The sequence below is a fragment of the Balaenoptera acutorostrata genome, chromosome 7 (assembly GCF_949987535.1).
Source record: "Balaenoptera acutorostrata chromosome 7, mBalAcu1.1, whole genome shotgun sequence".
In the NCBI taxonomy this organism is placed as follows: Eukaryota; Metazoa; Chordata; class Mammalia; order Artiodactyla; family Balaenopteridae; genus Balaenoptera; species Balaenoptera acutorostrata.
The window spans coordinates 44,698,065-44,717,553 of NC_080070.1; the positions used below are offsets into that span (position 1 = coordinate 44,698,065).

A 19,489-nucleotide genomic window follows, 5' to 3' on the forward strand; every position below is an offset into this window, starting at 1 on the left:
ACTGTTGAGAGCCAACTATGTGCTAAACTCTGTTTTAGGTACTGGGGACACAGCCATGAACAAAACAATGTCCCTGCCCTAATGATGCTTATATTCTACCAGGGCAGGGGGAAGATAGCGAGAAAAGAGAAAGACAGAGGGAAAAAAGCAAGCATATCAGATGGTGATAAAAAAAGCTATGGAAAAAATCAACAAGGTTGGTTTGAGAAGGAGTGTCAGGTGGCAGAGGGTGTTGGTAGCAAAACAGAGTCACCATTTTAGATAGTATTGGTGGGTTATGAAAGACCTCACTAAAGAACGTTTGACGTTTGAGCAAAGCCTCGAAGGAGGAAAAGGAGCCAGGCATAGGCATCTGCGGAAGAACAGCCCAGGCAGAGCTTTCTACAGATACAAAAAACCTGAAGTGAGTGTGTGCCTGGCATGTTCAAGGAATTGCAAGGAGCCCAGTGTGCCTGGAAAGATTTATGTGAGGGAGAGTCTCGGAAGATAAGGTTGGGAGGGAGCTCTGGCCTTCACTCCAAAAAGAAGGGATGCCATTGGAGGATTCAGAGCAGAGGGAGGCAAACCCTTAGAAAGGATTCCTCTGACTGGTAATTAACGACTTCACTTTCAGCCTTCTTTCTTGGCACAACATCCACCGGGCAGACCACACATCGAATGTGAATGTGGCATGTGGTAGTAGTAGGCAGGAGGGAAGGTCCTGCGAATGTGAATGTGGGACATGCTCCCTCCTGACCTGGCAGCACTGATTAGACCTACGATGTCCGACGTGGTAGCCACTAGCCACATGGACGATTGAGTAACTTAAATGTGGTTAACCTGAAACAAGGAGTACTCTAAGTATGAAATACACACCGGACGTTGAAGCCTTAGTATGAAAAAAGAAAAAAGAATGTAAAATGTCCCATTAATATTTTTATAATGCTTATATATTGAAATGATAATATTTTGGATACAATGGGTTAAATAAAGTGTAGTATTAAATTCTCTTTACCTGTTTCTTTCTTACTTCTTTTAATGTGGCTACAAGAAAATTAAAATTTTTGCATTTTTAATTTTTTTATTAAATTGCATATGTGGCTCACATTATACTTCCCTTGGACAGAGCAGGGTTAGAGTGTTACTAGAACAGTGCTTAGACCTTCCCATTATAAAGAAGCAACAGATAAAGGGTAGCAGCTCCTTAAGTGAAGAGAAAGAATGACTCATACTGCAAAATACTGTCTCCCAATGGACAAAAAGAAGGGCCCTGGAATTTGAAGGCAAAGAGGCAGCTTCTTCATGTAGCCGACTGTGTGAAGGGCAATAGTCAGACACGAAGGAGCTACCTGGTAGGTTTCTCCTCAGAAAACCAATCCAGGAAACTAATTTAAAATGTTTAGGTTTGGGACTTCCCTGGCAGTCCAGTGGTTAAGACTTCGCCTTCCAATGCAGGGGGTGTGGGTTCAATCCCTGGTCGGGGAGCTAAGATCCCACATGCCTCAGGGCCAAAAAACCAAAATATAAAACAGAAGCAATATTGTAACAAAGTCAATAAAGACTTTTTAAAAAATGTTTAGGTTCGACATACAAATGACTGTCCTAAATTCAAACAGGTTACCACTGAAACTAAAAATTATTCTGCCCTGCAGGAAAGGGAAGGCATCTACTAAGCGCTGGTTACTAGGCAGGGCACTTTGTACGTATCATCTCATGAAATCCTCAAAACCTGGGACTTCTTTAACTTAAAAAAGAAAAAAATGGGGGTGGGGTGTTTTGGCTCCAAAGCTCCAAGGTTTCTCTGAAATCTTCCATTTCATTTCTTTTTTTTTTTTTTTTTTTTAATAAGATGATTTTATAAGTGCCCCATGGTCCTCATCTTTTTTTTTTTTTTTTAAATTTATTTATTTATTTTTGGCTGTGCTGGGTCTTCAGTTCGTGCGAGGGCTTTCTCTAGTTGCGGCAAGTGGGGGCCACTCTTCATCGCGGTGCGGGGACCGCTCTTCATCGCGGTGCGCGGGCCTTTCACTATCGCGGCCCCTCCCGTTGCGGGGCACAGGCTCCAGACGCGCAGGCTCAGCAGCTGTGGCTCACGGGCCCAGCTGCTCCGTGGCATGTGGGATCTTCCCAGACCAGGGCTCGAACCCGTGTCTCCTGCATTAGCAGGCAGATTCTCAACCACTGCGCCACCAGGGAAGCCCCCATTTCATTTCTACAACAAGAAGCAAGGAACCTGTACCCTTTTTGTTTTGCATTAAACTCTTCATGAATGCAATAGCTTTGTAGGTCCTGTTTTCTAGAGCAAGCATACTAGAGATGAAGAAAACATAAGGTTCCTGAGTATATTTTGCCAAGAAGTAATTCCCCATTTTATGAATGAAGAAAGTGAGGTCTAGTGTATTCATTGATGGAGGAGCAGAGCTGAATTAAATCCCTGCCCCACTGACTCCAAAGACCATGCCCTTCCACCAGGGCCCACTGGCCAGATCCCAAGTAAGATATACAGAACCCACGGTTGGCCCCTGACTCTATTAATGCTCTGGTCATGGCGACCCCCACCCCATGGCAAACTCAGGCCTCTTCTGTACCAACATTTGGACAACGCTTGGAACAGGGAAGCGCTAAGGGTTAACATGGAGAAGGAAGCAACACCCTCACATCTGCACAGGCCTCGAGGAACAAATGCTGCTGAAAAGGCCAGGGGACATGCTCTCTTCTTAGAGAACATCAAAACTCTTCCAGAAAACCATCAATCTCCCACTGCCTGGGTTTATACTAATAGGGAGGCACGTCAAGCTACTGGAATGACTTTCCATCTCTGAGCTATGAATCTAAGATTGTATAATAATTGCAGACACACTAAGCCCAACCCATTCATCAACGTAAGTGAGGAACCCTGCAGCTGGAGTTCTCTTCCTGACTCTCACTGCCAGCTGATTTTACCGCCTTACCCTTGCCTTGGGGTGAGAAAGAAAAGATTCCTCTGCTTCTAATCATTGTTCTACAATCAAAACCCGCAAGTCCATTTCTGGAGCAAAGAACTTCATGTGATCCAAAACGGATGACAGTCTCTTGCTCCTCATTCTAGACATTTTGGAGGCACCAGACATGTCTTAATATTGCAGAGAAGATTTATGGTCAAAGAGTCAAAAATAGCTTCTCTTTATAGTTTTTTAATAAGTTGTGGCATAGCTAGAATAACAGGTAAAGACTTTTTGCATTTTTAATGTAATTTATAATAATATTAACTATTTAAAAATGTTTATCATTGTGCATTTGTCAAAACTCATAGATATGTATGCCAAAGAGTGAATTTTACTGTGTATTAATTAAAAATTAATTTTTAAAAAAAGTAAATTTTAAAATGTGGTGATGATAATCTATTAAGTATATTAGAAAAATATAATTTCTATTAACTGGTATTTCGAGTCTGTCCAATAACTTGCTTCCTGGGAAAATAAAGGCCTTTTCTGAGTTGGGTAATTATGAAATTATAGAACTGGGAAGGCTCTAAGAAGTCCTTGTTTTACTTATGGGGAAACTGAGTCTCAGGTTAATGGGAAGGTTCCAGGTCACATAACAAGCCAGTGACAGAAACAGGGCAGCACCCCAGGTCTCCTCACACCCAAACCGGTGGGCTTTTGCCCACAACAATGCCCCCTAAGGGATATAGAACACATCTGCATGCCTAAAACCACTCAGAACAATATAGTGTAGTAGCAAAAGCAAAACTTTAAAAAACACCAAAAACTTCATTGCACTTTTCCTAGTGCTTGGTCAAACGATTTTACTTAAAGATAGAAGTTTAGGGTCAACATCCAGTTTGATTATAAACGAAATCTTGCTTCAATATATGAAAATTTTTGTGTTGCAAAAACCCTCTTCCAGCCTGATGTTTTTCTTGCACTTAGCGGGCTGAATTATTAAAGACAGCTGTGTCCATTGTTTATGAATATTATGGATGCTGAAAACCTAATAACAAAACCAAAAATTCTCAAGAGTTCCCTCCCTTTCCTTTTCTTGAACTTGAAACTGAAAAGAAACATATTTCCCACCACTGTCAAGACCAGTCACTCCTGTCATCTACCAATCACATTTCTCAGCTCGGATCAGTGAGGAAAAAGCACCCTAGCATCAACACAGTCTCCACAACAAAAATGTGAAAGTATATGAAAAACTTATTCTGTCACATTAAGGCATGAAAAAAATTAACATATGGATCAGTATTAATGATGTGGTGAGGGTAATTTTTCATACTCATTTTGAAATTAAAATGTAACTTCTATTATTGAATTTTAGTGCTTAAAATATGAGTCCAGGATACTCCTTCATAATGAGTAACTGATTTTATTGCTGTTTGACTACATTATAAATTTAATCTGACCAAAAATGAAACTGGTAACTTTTCCTCCCACTAAAAGAACGTCATGGACAAACTATGGCCTTTCTTTTTATTCACTATGAATATAGGGGTTTTTTTCTTTTGTTTAACTCCAGCAATATTCAGAGGTTTCCAAAGTTCTCGCACAGAACATCTGGAACATAATATTGTTAATCATGATCACATTATCTGATTCTGTTATGTGTATCACGGAGAACAGAAGAAAGGCACTAGAGCAGAAAGAAGCACATAGAATTATGTGATAGATGCGTTTGACAGTGGATATAAGTCCAGGTTGTTTGTACATTTCATGGTGTTCCTTACACAGAAGGTTCACCCTGCTCCTGGAAGCCTGTCCCCTTTCCAAAGAGCAAAGTCTGCTCGATATATATTTCCAGCTGGCTCTTCTGAACCACAGCTAGAGAACTTAGGTGGGTTTAGAGAGGATGATTCACTGCTGTGACTCAGTGTAGGCTCAGAGATGGGCTTTAGAAGACAAGGTCGAATGTGTGCATTCCCATTCTTCCCCTGTGTTTCTGGTCCGGCATCCTCCTTCCTCCTATCTTTGGGAGGACCTTGCTGCCTGTGATGTAAATACGTTGCTGCTTACACTAAACAAGTGGTACCACTTAAAATTCCACTCAGAGAGAATGGTGGTAATTGAAGCCATTCACAGGACCACAAAAGCACTGCCACCCTCCAAACTGAACATTCGAATGACATCTAAAAGGTGCCAAAATGTGCAATCAATTCATTCAAAGGATATTTTGTGAATATCTAGCAGTACAGAACTCTGTGATGGTTATTTGAGGAGAGACCAAGCTAGCAATGAAAATGAATTATGCTACTTTACTAAAACAGGCTGCTGTATCGAGATACTGATGGGAATGGAAGAGGGGCAGCTTAAGGAGGACGGGAAATGACAGGGAAAATGGAAGCATGAGGGAAAGGACAAGGGATGGAAGAGTAAAGGGGGTGGGGGGAGCTATGAAGCAGAAACAAGGAAAGGGACAAAGACAGTAGCATACCCACAGATACCAGTTTTTTTTAAAATTAATTTCTCTAGGTAAAAATGGACAAAAAGACAAAAAAGTTCAGAAGTATTCTAAGATACTGTAACACTCACATTTTATTCTATTTTACTGACAAAATGGGATATTTCTTGTACAGAACAAACGTATGGACACCATGGGGGGAAAGCCGTGGGTTGGTGGTGGTGGTGGGATGAATTGGGAGGTTGGGATTGACATACATACACTAATATGTATAAAATAGATAACTAATAAGAATCTGCTATATAAAAATAAATAAATAAATAAATAAAATTCAAAAATTCAAAAAAAAAAAATAGACTATTTCTTTAACATTCACTAATGTTTCCTTTCTCTTCCTCCTACTCCACAGCAAGACGCATTCTTAGACTTGCCGTCATCCCGTGAAGCCTTGAGGAGTCGGAGCTCACACCACCCCCATGCCCCAGCCTCTTCACACAGCTACTATGAAGTCTCCTCACCCGTTCCTTTAAAAATGCTTTAGGTTGGAGTCTCTTCCTCTTTAGATTTATCATAAATCCTTCACGTCACCATGATCATTGAAAGAAAAAAAGTGAATACTGAATGTACTGTCTTCAAAATAGAAATGAAGACCCAGGTAGGAAGGTACAAAGTTCTAGATCATAGAACTCCTTTTCCAGAACATGGATACTCAAATCAGAGAGTGTAAGACTAGTCATTTGGTCAAATATTTATTGTTTCCTACGTGCAAGACACTGTCCTCAAAGATGTGAGGACATGATGCCTGGCCACAAGAAACTGAACATCTAGAATGCAGAAGGAGGAGAGGTAGGAAGGGATGGGCGCAAGAGCCCCAGTGGAAGATCAGGACTGGAAAGCAGGAGGGGCCCTCGCACTCTGAGCCAAGAGAGAAAGGGATGCCTGAGAAGACAGAGAGGTGGGAGGCTATAGAGCCACAGGCAAGGGAAGAGCCACTGTAGGAACTCAAAGAGTAACTTCCCTTTAGTGTTGGGGCAGGTCCAAGTCACTGTCTCACAACGAAGGAGTCAGAGATAGGAAGAGAGGAGCTTAAGCAAAAAAGTCTTGGACCAATTAAATTGGGGAGCTGACAGTGTTAACTCACTTTTTTCTTAGTTAATATGTTTGGATCAAGATTTGAGGAGAAAAGATTTGAGGAAGAAGACATGGGATTTCAGCAAACTCTTCCATTATCCAACGTGCCATATACACACTAAGATCAAATTGCACACACGGCACTTTTTTCAGTGTTTTTTAAAAATACACCTTAATGTAAACAGCAGAAGATTATTATTCTTCAGACACAGACTGCGATAGAACTTTAACCACTCAACAGAAAAATGAGAAAAACACACAATTTACAGAAGAAACACAGTTGGCTAATAAACATATGAAAGACGCTCAATTTCAGAAGAAAACGTTAATGAAAACAAGATTCTCAAATGGAAAAATAGTTTTGGTGCAGGAAGATATACACCTAGGTACTGCTGGAGAGGACATTAGGACATGACTTATATGAGGTATTTTAGCAACACACACACACACACACATACACCTTAAAATGTTTGTATCCTTGACCCATCAATTATACATCTATGAGTTTAGTCCAAGGAAATAATCAGATAAACAAGGAAAGATTAATTTTTGAAGATGTTTGTTATATTATTCATAATAGTGCAAACTGAACACAGTGTTTATTTTTAATTCCAGAAAAATGATTAAATAAATCATAGTATACTGATGAAATATTATGCAGCTAATAAAAGTTATTTTTCAATGACTTTTTAATGAAACAGAGATATGTTCATAATATGTTAAATGAAAATAACCAGAATGCAAAACTGCATACAGAAGGTGATCCTACCTAGGTATATTACTGTATGTAAATATGGAAAAAAAAAGGTTGGAAGGAAATATATCAAATCATATTAACAGTGGTTTTCTTTGAGTTGTACAATTATTTCTATTTTTCAATACATTTGGACTTTGTATAATATCATATAGCTTATAGTTGGCACATATTATCACATACTGGGCACACACAAAAAATGTTACAGGATGGTTTGATTTGGGCTTACTTTTAATAAATACACCCAAGTCAATAGATTGTAATTGTCTGGAGAGAAAAAGTGAAATCCCCTTCATCTTTGAGCACCCAGTACCTAATACACTATCTAACACATAGCAGACACTCAATCATTGTTAAATTAATAAACAACCTGCTAGCTCTGAAGACAAGTGATGGATGAAAAGATGGAAGAATGAGTGGTTGGAAAGTTCTTCATTCTTGAGTAAAATCGGTATTTTCCCTGGGACTTTTAGGAGATGAAAGGTGTTCATCATGTGACAGACCTTGAAGAGAATAAAAGCAAGAGGAAAAAATTCCAAGGAACGATCTTTGCAAAGATACAGTGAGATGAGATTTAATCCATGGAGCTTGTTTTTCTACCAACTCTCAATATCCATTCCAAACTTCACTCAAATTTCTAAATGTATCTGCTTCTTAGATGGACAGGAGAAAGCAACTGCTCAAAAGCAAGTACACAGTTGCCCCTCTATCCTACTAGGAGGATGAATTTACATTCACAGAACCACTGAAACTCATGTCTAGCTGAACCCAACTCCTCTATATAATCTCCAAAGAGACTGATGCTTAAACTCCATCAGTGACTATTACAAGGAATAGACAGGCCCCACCAGATAAACATTTATTTCTATCCACCTTTGGAAGCGGAAGCACTGAGCATGGCTCTATCCCAGCAACTGTCACATTCTCTTTGTATAGGCATAATTTCTTGGCAAAGAGATGCACACTATAGATCACAGTGTCTCCATTCTCCAACTGATGTGAGGGTAACAGATACGTTTTCATCATTCACTCTGCCATCATTGTGACATGTACTTAGGCTGAAGGCCCAAGGCTGGAATCTGGTATGAGTTTAAACTTGCTGAGACTTGTGAACTTCAGAGAAAGGAAGTGTAATTCACATTTGCATTGTATTAATATCCCTTGCACCAAAATTGGGGTTCTTTGTAGATGCTCACATCATCATTATTTCTCCCTCGAAATATCTGGTTGCTCTTCATTCCACAGATTCAAATGGCATGTCCCACTTTCAAATGTCTACAAACAACCATACATAGTATCTCAAAATGACACTGGTTGGTGGCAGGGAGAGGGTAGATGGGATAGGAATGACATGTGACTTTATACTCAGGCAGTTCAGGATTTCAATTCTTATTAACTTTTTGCCCTCAGGCAAGCTATTAAAATTCTCAAATCTCAGTTTCATCATCAAAAAAATGGGGCTAATGCCACCTAGGTTACAGGACAATCTTGAAAATTAACATTAAAGCACTATATGTATCTGGCACAGAGTATACACTCAGTAGAAGTAGCTATTATTATCAGTACTTCCTCTATAAATAAATCATTTGCTGATCTCTTTTCAAACTGTGTGTTTTCCTATAAATGCTCAAATGTCATACATGAAATTTCCTTTCCAACTTCTTCCCTATTAGGCTCATTTTTCAGATGGTGGCTCCCTATGTAGAAAAATAACTTTACAGGATGCTTCAACTATAAATTATATAAAGAAATAAGCATAAGGAACCTTAGAAACCACAAAAAATAAAGACATATATGGGGATTAAAATTCAGGGTTTGGCCTGAAAATACATGAGACAGGGCTGAAACAGGATTTAAAATATACAAGTTATTCCCAATCTTTTTAACATCAAAAAAATTAAGCCTCCTGTTGATTTCAGAAACTTACTGAAAGTACTCAACTAGTAACACAGACAACTCAACCAGACTCATGAAGGCTTTAGGACAAGCCTTGAAGCTCCCACCTCGTTAGTTTCCACCAATTCTAAACTAGTATATCATGAAAACTGCCCAATCCAAATCAAGTCCTTACATTAAAAACTCACCTTAATCCAGACCCCCACAAAGAACCTCAAAAATATCCTACCTTTGTCCTATTCCTTCCAAGATATTCTTTTAAGGCTCCATCAAGGTAATCATCGATGACCACAGTAAGCAATAAAGTCAGCTTTGCCTTCTTTTGGTGCTATTTTCAAGAAGCAAGAATTTGACACCCCTATAACAAATAGCTGCACATTTATGGAGTCACCCTGAGGGGAATGGCATTACAGTAGACCTTCCAATAGATGGCTGACAGAGAAATCACAATTGCTCAGATTCATCCTAACATAAAACCCCAAGATTCCGGACCTCATGGTCTAACCAAACGCAGTCAGAGCACCAGCCACTTTTCTAAGCAAGTTGGAGACCCCTCCTAGTGGCCAAGTGCTATCCAGCCCTTAAGTAAAAGCCTTTTTTTTTCAATCGACTGTTCAAAACCGAGACCTTTTTGTCCTCAGAGTGATGGTACAACCACAGTGCAAAATGGAACACTGCAGCAATTACATCAATATTTCAGACTAGTTTTGCAAACTACTCTGAAGGTTTTTGGCCCACACTGCTTAGAAAAACTGCCCACATTGATCTAATTCACTCGATAATTGCTCAGTTCTCCAATTTATTGCCCGGATGTGGCCAAATTTCTCCCCATGGACAGGGAAGATATAAAGACAGTCTATCATTAAAATGCGCCAAATTGCACAAATTACCAAAAGTAAGGCAGAGGCCGTGTGAGAGGATTCAGGCATGGAGGGTCCCAAGTTCCCATGTCAGAGGAGCAGCAGTGTGGCTGGTAACATGTAACTTGGATTGCCCCGGCATCATGTGACCACAGAAATGACAAGCTGTCCCACTGTGTCCTATTACAGGGAAGTACAATCTGAAGCTGGACAGACTAGAGCAGGGAGAGGTAGGACACATCTCCCCATATTTCAGGGCAAGGTCAACTCTGAGGGTAGAGAATTACAGTCTCTTTTCAAAGCTCTGCCACAGCGAGTGGCCCCGGTCTCTGGCAGGTGTTTCCGGCCACTGCATCCTCCTGCTGCCATGAGGAGTGGGAATCTTTGAGGCTTAGACAACACTTTTCAAACAAGACATCCTCAGGGAAGTCAACCACATTCCGTACAAAGCAATTTATAACATAAACCCATCTTCCCTTCAGAAATGGAAAAGACGAAATGTGCAGGGGGGAGATATCGTAGCAGAGGGGAGAGAGAGGCAGTGGGGAAAGAAAGGGCAATCAAAGTCAGCATTCGTTCGTTCCTGAATTCAGCAATTATTATGAAGATCCATTATGCACCAAGCACTGAAGATACAAAAGTTACCATTTTACCCTCACAGAGTTAAATAAAATCATCACACACAAAAATACATAATTACAAATCATTTTAAACGTTTAGGAAGTAAAGTATGGGTTGCTCTAAAGGGTTCAGCAACAGGACCTGATCTGGTCTTGGGGGCCAGAACAAGCTTCTGGAAAGAAGGAATGTTTGAGCTTCCAAGTGCAGGATGAGCGGGCGTTACCTAGGTATGCAGCACCAGACGACAGAGCAAAAAGGAGAGAAGAAAGAAAAAGCAGCCGAGGTAAAGGCCATGAGATATTAGACCAGGGCTCCTCAAGCTTTATTTGTTAAAGGAATCTTCTAGAAATCTCCCTAAACTGTAGATTTCAATTCTGGGTCTGGGGTAGGGCCCACGCTTCTGCATTTCCAACAAGCTCTCAGGTGAGGCCAACACTGCTGGTTGGGTGCACGCTTTGTGGAGCAAGGATCCGGAAGATTTGCCCAGAGTCCAGAGCAGAGAGAACGAGGGAGGGTCAGTGATGGGGCCAGAGAGTTTGGCAGAGGTCGGACCACACCAGGCTGTGCAGAGCATCTTAAGGAATCGGGTCTAAGAGGAACGGGAACCATGAAGATCTGCATTTCCTTTGTTCTCTCCAAATAACCTTGCTAGGAGTTTCATTTTCCCTGGGAGACAGCACTTTGCAGTATTTAAAGTGTAAGTGAGAGCAAAGGTGTTTATGGACTTCAGGGGTTCTAAGAGCCAATAAAGTACAGCTCCTTCATCACAGACAGCCCATTAACAAGGCATGTTTATTAGTAAAAATCCTCAGAACTGAATACGCCTTTGTCAGCAAAAGTGATCTTGGCCCGTTAATTTGGCTGGTTTTGCAGACTGAGGACTTGCCACTCTTTTTAGAGTGTCCTACGCCTCTGTGGGTTTCCCTGCCTTCAGTAAGCGATTTCCAAGGATGCGGAGCCCATAGGGTTCTTAAAATAGTTTGGTGAAAGAGAACACAAACGCCTCTCGTTGGCACTTTGGTCTTTAGCCTTACAAGCCTGAAGACGTTGGCTTTTCCAGAAAAGTCTGTGCCAACTGCCACCAGCCTGTTCCCTGAAAATGTGATGAACAAAGGCACAGAGAACTGTTTGCTGTTCAGTTAGCCAGGTCATAAAAGCTCAAGCTTAAACGAGGGAGAAGCAGCCGAGTACTTTTAACCAATTGCTCGATATACTTTATAAACTATTCTTTGCTTCTGCCATAGGAAAAAAGCATCTTCTTTCGTTTTTAAAATGAACGCAGGACTCATTCACACTGAACACGTGACATGAGGAATGCACTCTGCTATGACTCAGACAACTCTAAGGAACAGCTAAAGGAACTCAAGTGTTTGCCACCCTGACTAGTACCAGCTCTACAGAGAATTAATTCTCTTGACTCTGTTGTTATTTATAATAGGTAAATGGGGATGATACAGTTTAACAAGTGATAGTGAAGCACCGCATTTTCTATGTGAATCATGATGTTACTCTTGCCTAAAAATCAGAGAAGCTCTGCTTCTGTAATGGGTAAGAGTGAGTGGTTGTGAAATCCTCTCCAGATAATCTCCAAACATTAGCATGTTCTGAACTGTCTGGAATGCTGTATATACTATCCTGACCTAAAGCAAGGATGTAAAGTCATGTGTAAGGCATTTGTTCCATCATCCAAGGAATCCATCTCAATCAGATGAAGTGTCTTTCTGGTGGTCTGCCTGTGTCACCACATCCCAAAAACATGGGTAGACAGATTTTCACAAATTTAGAGAGTGTAACAAAGGGGGCTAGAGGTACAGTACAATTTTCATGGTGTATATAATATCTACTTGAGAGGGGGTTACCTTGAAGAGTTGGCAGTTCATCCATCAGAGATGGGTAATATACACTAGAGATGCTTTACACATCATGACTCCATGGGGTATGCTCCAAGGCAAACAGTAATCTAATGAGAATGGGCTATCTATCTAACAATAACTATTCTCCCAGGCAAGAAGGGCAAGAAGGAGCTGGCCAGCTGTAAAGGGCAGAATTGTCACAGTTTGGAAGGAAAGAGATTACTGGTTTTAGGGTACTCCATCACAAGATAGAGATACGAAAGCAAGCGAAGAGCGCTAGCTAACATCACTGAGCGCCCACAGTGCTGAGCACAGAGGTGGGCAAGATGAGCGTAAGAAGACGTGCCTCCCTCCCTGATGGAGTACACAGTCTAACGCAGAACAGGAAAATAATCCAGTAACCGTGCTACAACGGGGCAAGTGCTCACCTGGAAGTGTGTGTGTGTGTGTGTGTGTGTGTGTGTGTGTGTGCTGTGTGTGCATGTGTGTGACTGTGAGGGAAAGATGGCAGGTAAGCCAGCCAGTGAGAGCCCTGAGCCTCAGGAATACAAGTGAGAAAACAGTTGCTGCTTCTGCCTGGAGGGATGGAGTGGTCAGGGAGTTGCTATGGGTGGTGATAACTGACTTTGAAAGGCCAAGCACTGACCAGGTGAAGGAGGAAAAGAAAGGGATTCCACACAGGGGCAGTGGCATGAGCAAAGAAGAGGAGGCATAAGAAAGTAATGGGTTCAGGGAAAAGCTAGTGATCCAGTGTTCTAAAGATGTGCGGAAGAATACCTACACGGGTATGTGTATGTACGTATATACATTCACATTCAGAGATATAAAAATACTGATGTCTGTGTATGTACCTATACACATTCATATTCAGAGATATAAAAATACTGGTGTCCGCGTTTGTACGCACATATATGTACCCATATACATACACATATATGTTGTAGCCCACTGTTGCTACCCACCCACCTCCTCACACCCTCACGCACTCCGAGCCTCACAGGGCCAGAGCCAGACCGCACGTTTGCAATATTGCCTTCTAAACAAACATCTGCCCAGCTGTCACTCTCAGGACAGGGCCGTTTGCTGCTAAAACATCTCTTTTATGAGTGTACTACATCAAAAGATCGCAAAATAAAAGCATATTAAAAACCAATTTATTTTAATAACAAGCTGCAAAAAAGAAAGCTTATGCCTCAAATTTTTGTATTCACAAAAAGAAAAACTGCTCTTATGACCCTCCCGATACCCAAGCCAACTCACAGATGTCCTGTCCCCAAGCAAGAGCTCCACGGTCCCTTCTCCTTGTGCTAGTAACTCACAGACTGACGTCAGGGACACAGTCAACGCCATTAGCTGCCCCTTACATGCTGAGGGTGGCAACGTGGAGAACTAGAAAGAATAGAGGATTAGGAATATAGGAATGTAGGAGATTAGAATATAGGGATATAGAAAATAATGTAGAATATAGGTCTGGAGGAACTCACGAAGCAGGAAAGCTTGGGCAAGCAACCACATCTTTGGATTTTTCTTTCTTCAGTTGAAAATGAAAGCAGGACTTGCAGGGGCCTGAACTTGGCCCTCCAGTGTGTTTTGATCAGCACGCAATGTGTTTAAAAACACATGGAATCTGAATGCCTTGAGTGCATTTGAGTATGTGACTATAGATAGATACAGATATAGATATAAATATCCTCTCTCTCTTTCCCTCCTCTCCTTGTTTTCCTCCTTCCCCCTGCAAAAACCATCACCCTTGGTCATGTTTACTTTAATGTGGACTCTCTAGGTTGTGTATGCATATGTGCTATAGGATGGGGGAAATATTTTGGAAAAGACATGTAGAGAAATGACAAATACTATGATTTATGATGATCCACATATGATTCTGCTTTGGTGAAATTAGGATGCTGAAGTTCCCCATGTATTTTTTTAATATTCTGAGATGAGTACTGTATGTTCTTTATTACAAAAGATTAAAAGCTTAAAAAATATATGGTTGTACAAACTCACTACTGTAAATAACTTGGAGCAGCGGTTTAAGACTAGATTCCCTATCATCACCATTACCACCATCACCACCAATGAGTTTACTCCAAATTTAAAAGACATTAATAAAAAAGATCTCTTTAAAATTATAAAATTAAAAGTATTACACCAAATTCCGTTTTGCATTCCTAAGCACTCTGAAGATATCCTTAGCATGTGAATTACAAATCAACAATGCCTAGAAAGGCAAGTCTATGGTTTTGTCTCACTAATCCCTTCTCCGCCCTGAATCCATGGTTTAGAGGCATTTCCTTCTGTCCGTTCCCCTCAACATAACTGACCAATCCTCAGATCAGCTTCTCTCCGAAGCAAGCTGCATTTATCTCCATCTGCTTCCCATTTGACTGCACTAAAGAACTCAACAGCTGCCTAAGCAAGAAGCTTCTCGGGCCCAAGAACAGAGAATCCATGTCTTCCCAAAGAAGAATGTAGGTGGAGGGAATCAGCCTCTCTCCCTCACTCTTTAGATCAGTGGCTGTCAATCAGTTTTCCAAGACACACGTGGCAATGTCGGCAGACATTGTTGCTTGTCCCAGCTGAGGGGCTGAGTGCTCCTAAAATCCAATGGTAGAGGCCAGGGATGCTGCTAAACGTCCTACAATGCGCAGCACAGCTGCCACCACAAAGGACCACCCAGCCCAGAATGTTAACACCGCCAAGGCTGAGAAACCCGCCTTAGAGTGATGAGCTTTTCCCTTGGCTCCACATCAGGAGGCAGAGGAGGAGAGACCGTAAGGAGACTTAGGGCTGCTCTTGGTGAGTCCCAGCCACAATTAACCAGAAGGAACGCCCTTGGAACATCCAGGGCAGTACTTACAACACAGGAACACTTGGTACATTTGTCTCCTTCTGGCTGAAATTCCTCCCCTTCTCGGTACTGCACCCCCTCAAACACACAGCCTAGAAAGCAAAGAAGAATTTCGATTTAGGGCAGCAGCCTTGATTCAGCTTGACACTATCCTTCTACCCACTGTGCGTCCATCCCCACCTTCACCCCCGCCTAGCACAGTGTCCTCTTCAACCAGAGAACAAGACTGCTTCATGGTAAAATGATAGATAGATAGATAGATAGATAGATAGATAGATAGATATAATATAGATACTAAATTATATATATATGGAATACAAAAGATTGACATGGGTCCAGAAACCCGAAGATACTAGAAAGCAAGTAAGACATTGGAAGCCAGGTCAGCCTAGGCAGCATCAGTGCAGGGTTCTGAGCCCTGCAGAGTCTGAGGAGCTCACCGGGATGACCCCAACCACAGCCAGGGAACCAAATTCCAGAGGGGTCAGAAGAGGCAAAGAGAAGGTCAAGCAACAGAAGTCATGGTTGAGCTAAGGAGCAAATGACACGAATAGCTGCCACTTGGAGAATACCCAGAAGTGCCCCCAGCCTCTACCAGACCCTTCACACCTCTGATCTCACTCCGTCTTCAGTGAGCCTACAAAGCACAGACTCTTACCACTGTCCCCATAGATGAGGAAAACATGGCCTAGAGAGAGAAACAACTCACTCAGCTGGGCAGGTGGCAGAGCTGGGACACGAACTCAGCTCTGACCCACTGGCTGTACCGCACAGAGAGTCAGGCACCAAGGCAAGAAAGGACAGAGGCAAGGCTGGAGGTGCCACACAGGTTCTCAGTCCCACCCTACGTGCTGTTAAAGGGCCTGTGACGCCCCCACTAAGTTTGGCTAAATATAGGACCAAAAGCCCAGGAGGTGCCTCCTATTCAGAAAGACGGCCAGGTCCCTGCTGTATTCTCAAGTGATCTCACAGATGACTGGAAGCACGGGCTGGCCAGCAACCCTGTGTCACCTGGGCCATGGGAGGACCGTCAGCTAATGGCAATCCACTTCCCTCAGGACTGTCCTCACGAGGTACTTTGCCAGAATAGCTGAGGTCACTTTCCACATAGTAGACAGTGCTGGAAGCAGCACTTCCAATGGATGAAACTCAGCAAAGGGGGCTCCTGTGAAAGACTGACTCATGTCCCTGAGAGTAGGTATTCAAGGCCTGCCCACTGAAGTCATCAACAGAACCCACCAAACTCTCAAAGCAGCTGGTTCCTGACAAAGGGAACATCTGAACATATGAGCATTGCCCATAACCACCCGACCTGGCCACTGGACCTATTCATTTTAAAGCTAGATATGGAGCCCTTTGTTCAACTGAAAGACACGGGGGCAAATGCTACTGAAGCTGAATGGCTGAGTGAACTGCGGCTTTAAGGTCTTTCTGATGCCCACACCCAGAGCCAGTCATCAGCCACCTCCTGCTGTTCCCTTTGATGCAGGGAGACTTGGTAAGCTTGGGACCCTCCCAGTGGCTCTATCTCAGCACCGTTAATAATGGCAGGTGCCCAGTCGTCTCTTTTCAAAGGACACTTCCAACAAAGGGTCTCCAATGCTTTCATGTATGTTTGCACCACTGGTTCTGTCATATGGATTGCCAGACAGGTTAACTGCACAATCTACATTTGACAATTTAAATAAGGAAATTTTAAATGAAAATTGCATGCAAACTGTTCCCTTCACGACCCAACGTCCTTGAGCAAAGAGTCAGATGAAAAGGAAGGAGCAGGCAACCAAAAATGCCCTGAAATCTGTTTCAGGGAGAAACTGACCACAAGCTGTATGTGTTTGTCATTATGTGGAATACCATTCCGTGATCAGTGACAGATGCCAGTCCTTCTGAATTACAAGGATAATACCCCAAGGCTTTGCTTAACTGTCCCTATCTAGACTTGGCTGAAGGCTCCTTCCCAAGACACAGGATAATGCATCCTGGATGTGGCCTCTTCTGAGTCTTCTCATTTGCATCCCAAAGGTTGGCCTTTGAAATTAAGAAGAGAGAGTAAAGTTGATTCTTGACCCCATAACCAAGGGCACAGTGCCTGCCCAGGTGTCAGGGGGCTGGTGTGTAGCACTGGCAAGCTAACTTTTAAAGATCTGCCTCCTAGGGCATCTGGACCCAAGTTGCAAAATTATCACAGTGTGGGGATAGGGGGAGGTAGTGCAGTATGGGGGCCAAGAAAGAAAAGGGGCCAGATCCCAAGCCCACCTTTAGCTCTTACTCACTCCTGGGCGTTGGGCAGGTACTTATCCTCACGGAGTCAAATTTCTTCCTGGATGAACTACAGACAGTACCTCATCCCTCACTGGGATGGTGGTGGGGACTTAGCATCATGATATATGCAATCATGGAGCTCAGCCTTTCCTTCCTGGGAACTCAACTCAAAAACAAAGTGAGAGGACTTCCCTGGTGGCGCAGTGGATAAGAATCCGCCTGCCAATGCAGGGCACATGGGTTTGAGCCCTGGTCCGGGAAGATCCCACATGCCGCGGAGCAACTAAGCCCGTGCGCCACAACTACTGAGCCTGCGCTCTAGAGCCCGGGAGCCACAATTACTGAGCCTGAGTGCCACAACTACTGAAGCCCACGCGCCTACAGCCCATGCTCCACAACGAAGAGAAGCCACCGCAATCAGAAGACCGCACACCGCAACGAAGAGTAGCCCCCGCTCACCGCAGCTAAAGAAAGCTCCCACGCAGCAACGAAGACCCAACACAGCCAAAAAAAATAAAATAAATTAAAAAGAAAAAAAAAAAAGTGAGAGAAGCAACTGCTCAAATATGATAACTTCAACTGCTGAAATAAATTCACTCTGCTGTTTGTATATGCACACTTTCAAAGGCAGACTAAAAATATGACTATCTCCTAAGTGAGAAGGAATGTTATATATGCCAAGTTGATTCTATATCAATAAAGCAACAGTCTACTCAACAGAACTGAATTAATATTTAAGAGCTTCGATACCTTTTAAATCTCTAGGGCATATAAAATTTGCTCTGTTATCAATCTCAAGCCTGGCTGTGTACAGAAATTTTCTGGGAGGCCTGAGTGTTGCCCTCAGAGATTCTGATGGAATTGGTCTGGGAGGCAGCCTGGGCATCAAGATTTATTTCTTAAAACTTCCCAGGTGATTTTCATGTGCAGACTAGAGTATTAGTGAGCTAACCTAATAAAGATCCCTTAGGCATTTTAGAGGATGGTTACATGATGTAAAGCATTCAGTGCATTCAGAGGGGAAAAGTACTCAAGCAAACTCTGTTTGATACAAAATAAGTGAATTATGGAAAGAATTATTTTACTTTCAACTGGTTTCTGGCCTTCACATAAGCTTATCCAATAATACAAGCTTCACACAAATCCCAGTGTGAAAAGGAAGTTTGGCTCAATAAAGACTGTCCAGGGAACTCAGAAACGTTAGAAGTAGTGGAGAGAGACTGTCCTTATTGTCATTCAAAGATGAGGGAAGGCTGGACTCTGGAAGGGCCCCGGTCTGTGCACATGGCAGAGTGTGCGGAGGGGAAGGGACCAAGAGCTCATCTTCGCAAAGCATCCCGTGGCGATGCCTTCACCAATTCCCGGGAAGGTTCGCAGTACAGAAGGCCCTTTGGAGATCAACTTCAAAAGCAAAGAGAAGTAGTTGTGAGTATGGCCTCCAGTGAGGAAAAGCACTCAGAGTAAAACCCAAAATGCAGAACATCTGTCGAATAGCATGGGCCAGAGGCTTAAGGGATCAGAAAAAAATCTCTCACCTCAAAATCCCCAGGCTGGTACCTAAGGGCAAGAAAAGATGCAGGAGGCCTTTGTAATCCTGTTCAGAAAAGTAAGAGGAAACACTCCACCCACTGGAAAGGAAAGACCCCTTTGCTGTCAGCTAGGCCGTGGGACCCTCTAAAAAGACAGTGGGTCCCACTCACTACACCACGCAGAAAACTGAGACCAGCAAAGCCCTAAGCTAAATCCTCTTAGGGACACAGCTCTAGGTGTTCAGAAAACATCTGGTCACCTCATCACCAAGGTGAGCTCTGGCCAAGGTATTGCAATATGAAGCAGTAAAAAAGACATTTCTGGAAGCAAGCGAAAGCCACAGCCTTTCCTTCCAAAATAAGCGTTACCTGTGGCC

General features: G+C 42.6%; 1 protein-coding gene across 4 annotated transcripts in view; it reads right to left on the reverse strand.

Annotated features, from left to right (window-relative positions):
- Positions 1-19,489, reverse strand: part of BMPER (BMP binding endothelial regulator) — a 378,272-nt gene that overhangs the window by 171,179 nt on the left and 187,604 nt on the right. For 3 of the 4 annotated variants that reach the window (XM_057550081.1, XM_007175215.2, XM_057550080.1), the window contains exon 6: positions 15,331-15,413. The exons of the other annotated variant lie outside the window; for it this stretch is intronic. In XM_057550081.1, the coding sequence (XP_057406064.1) occupies positions 15,331-15,413 (83 nt within the window). The remainder of the gene's footprint in view (positions 1-15,330; positions 15,414-19,489) is intronic. 4 annotated transcript variants of the gene reach the window in all.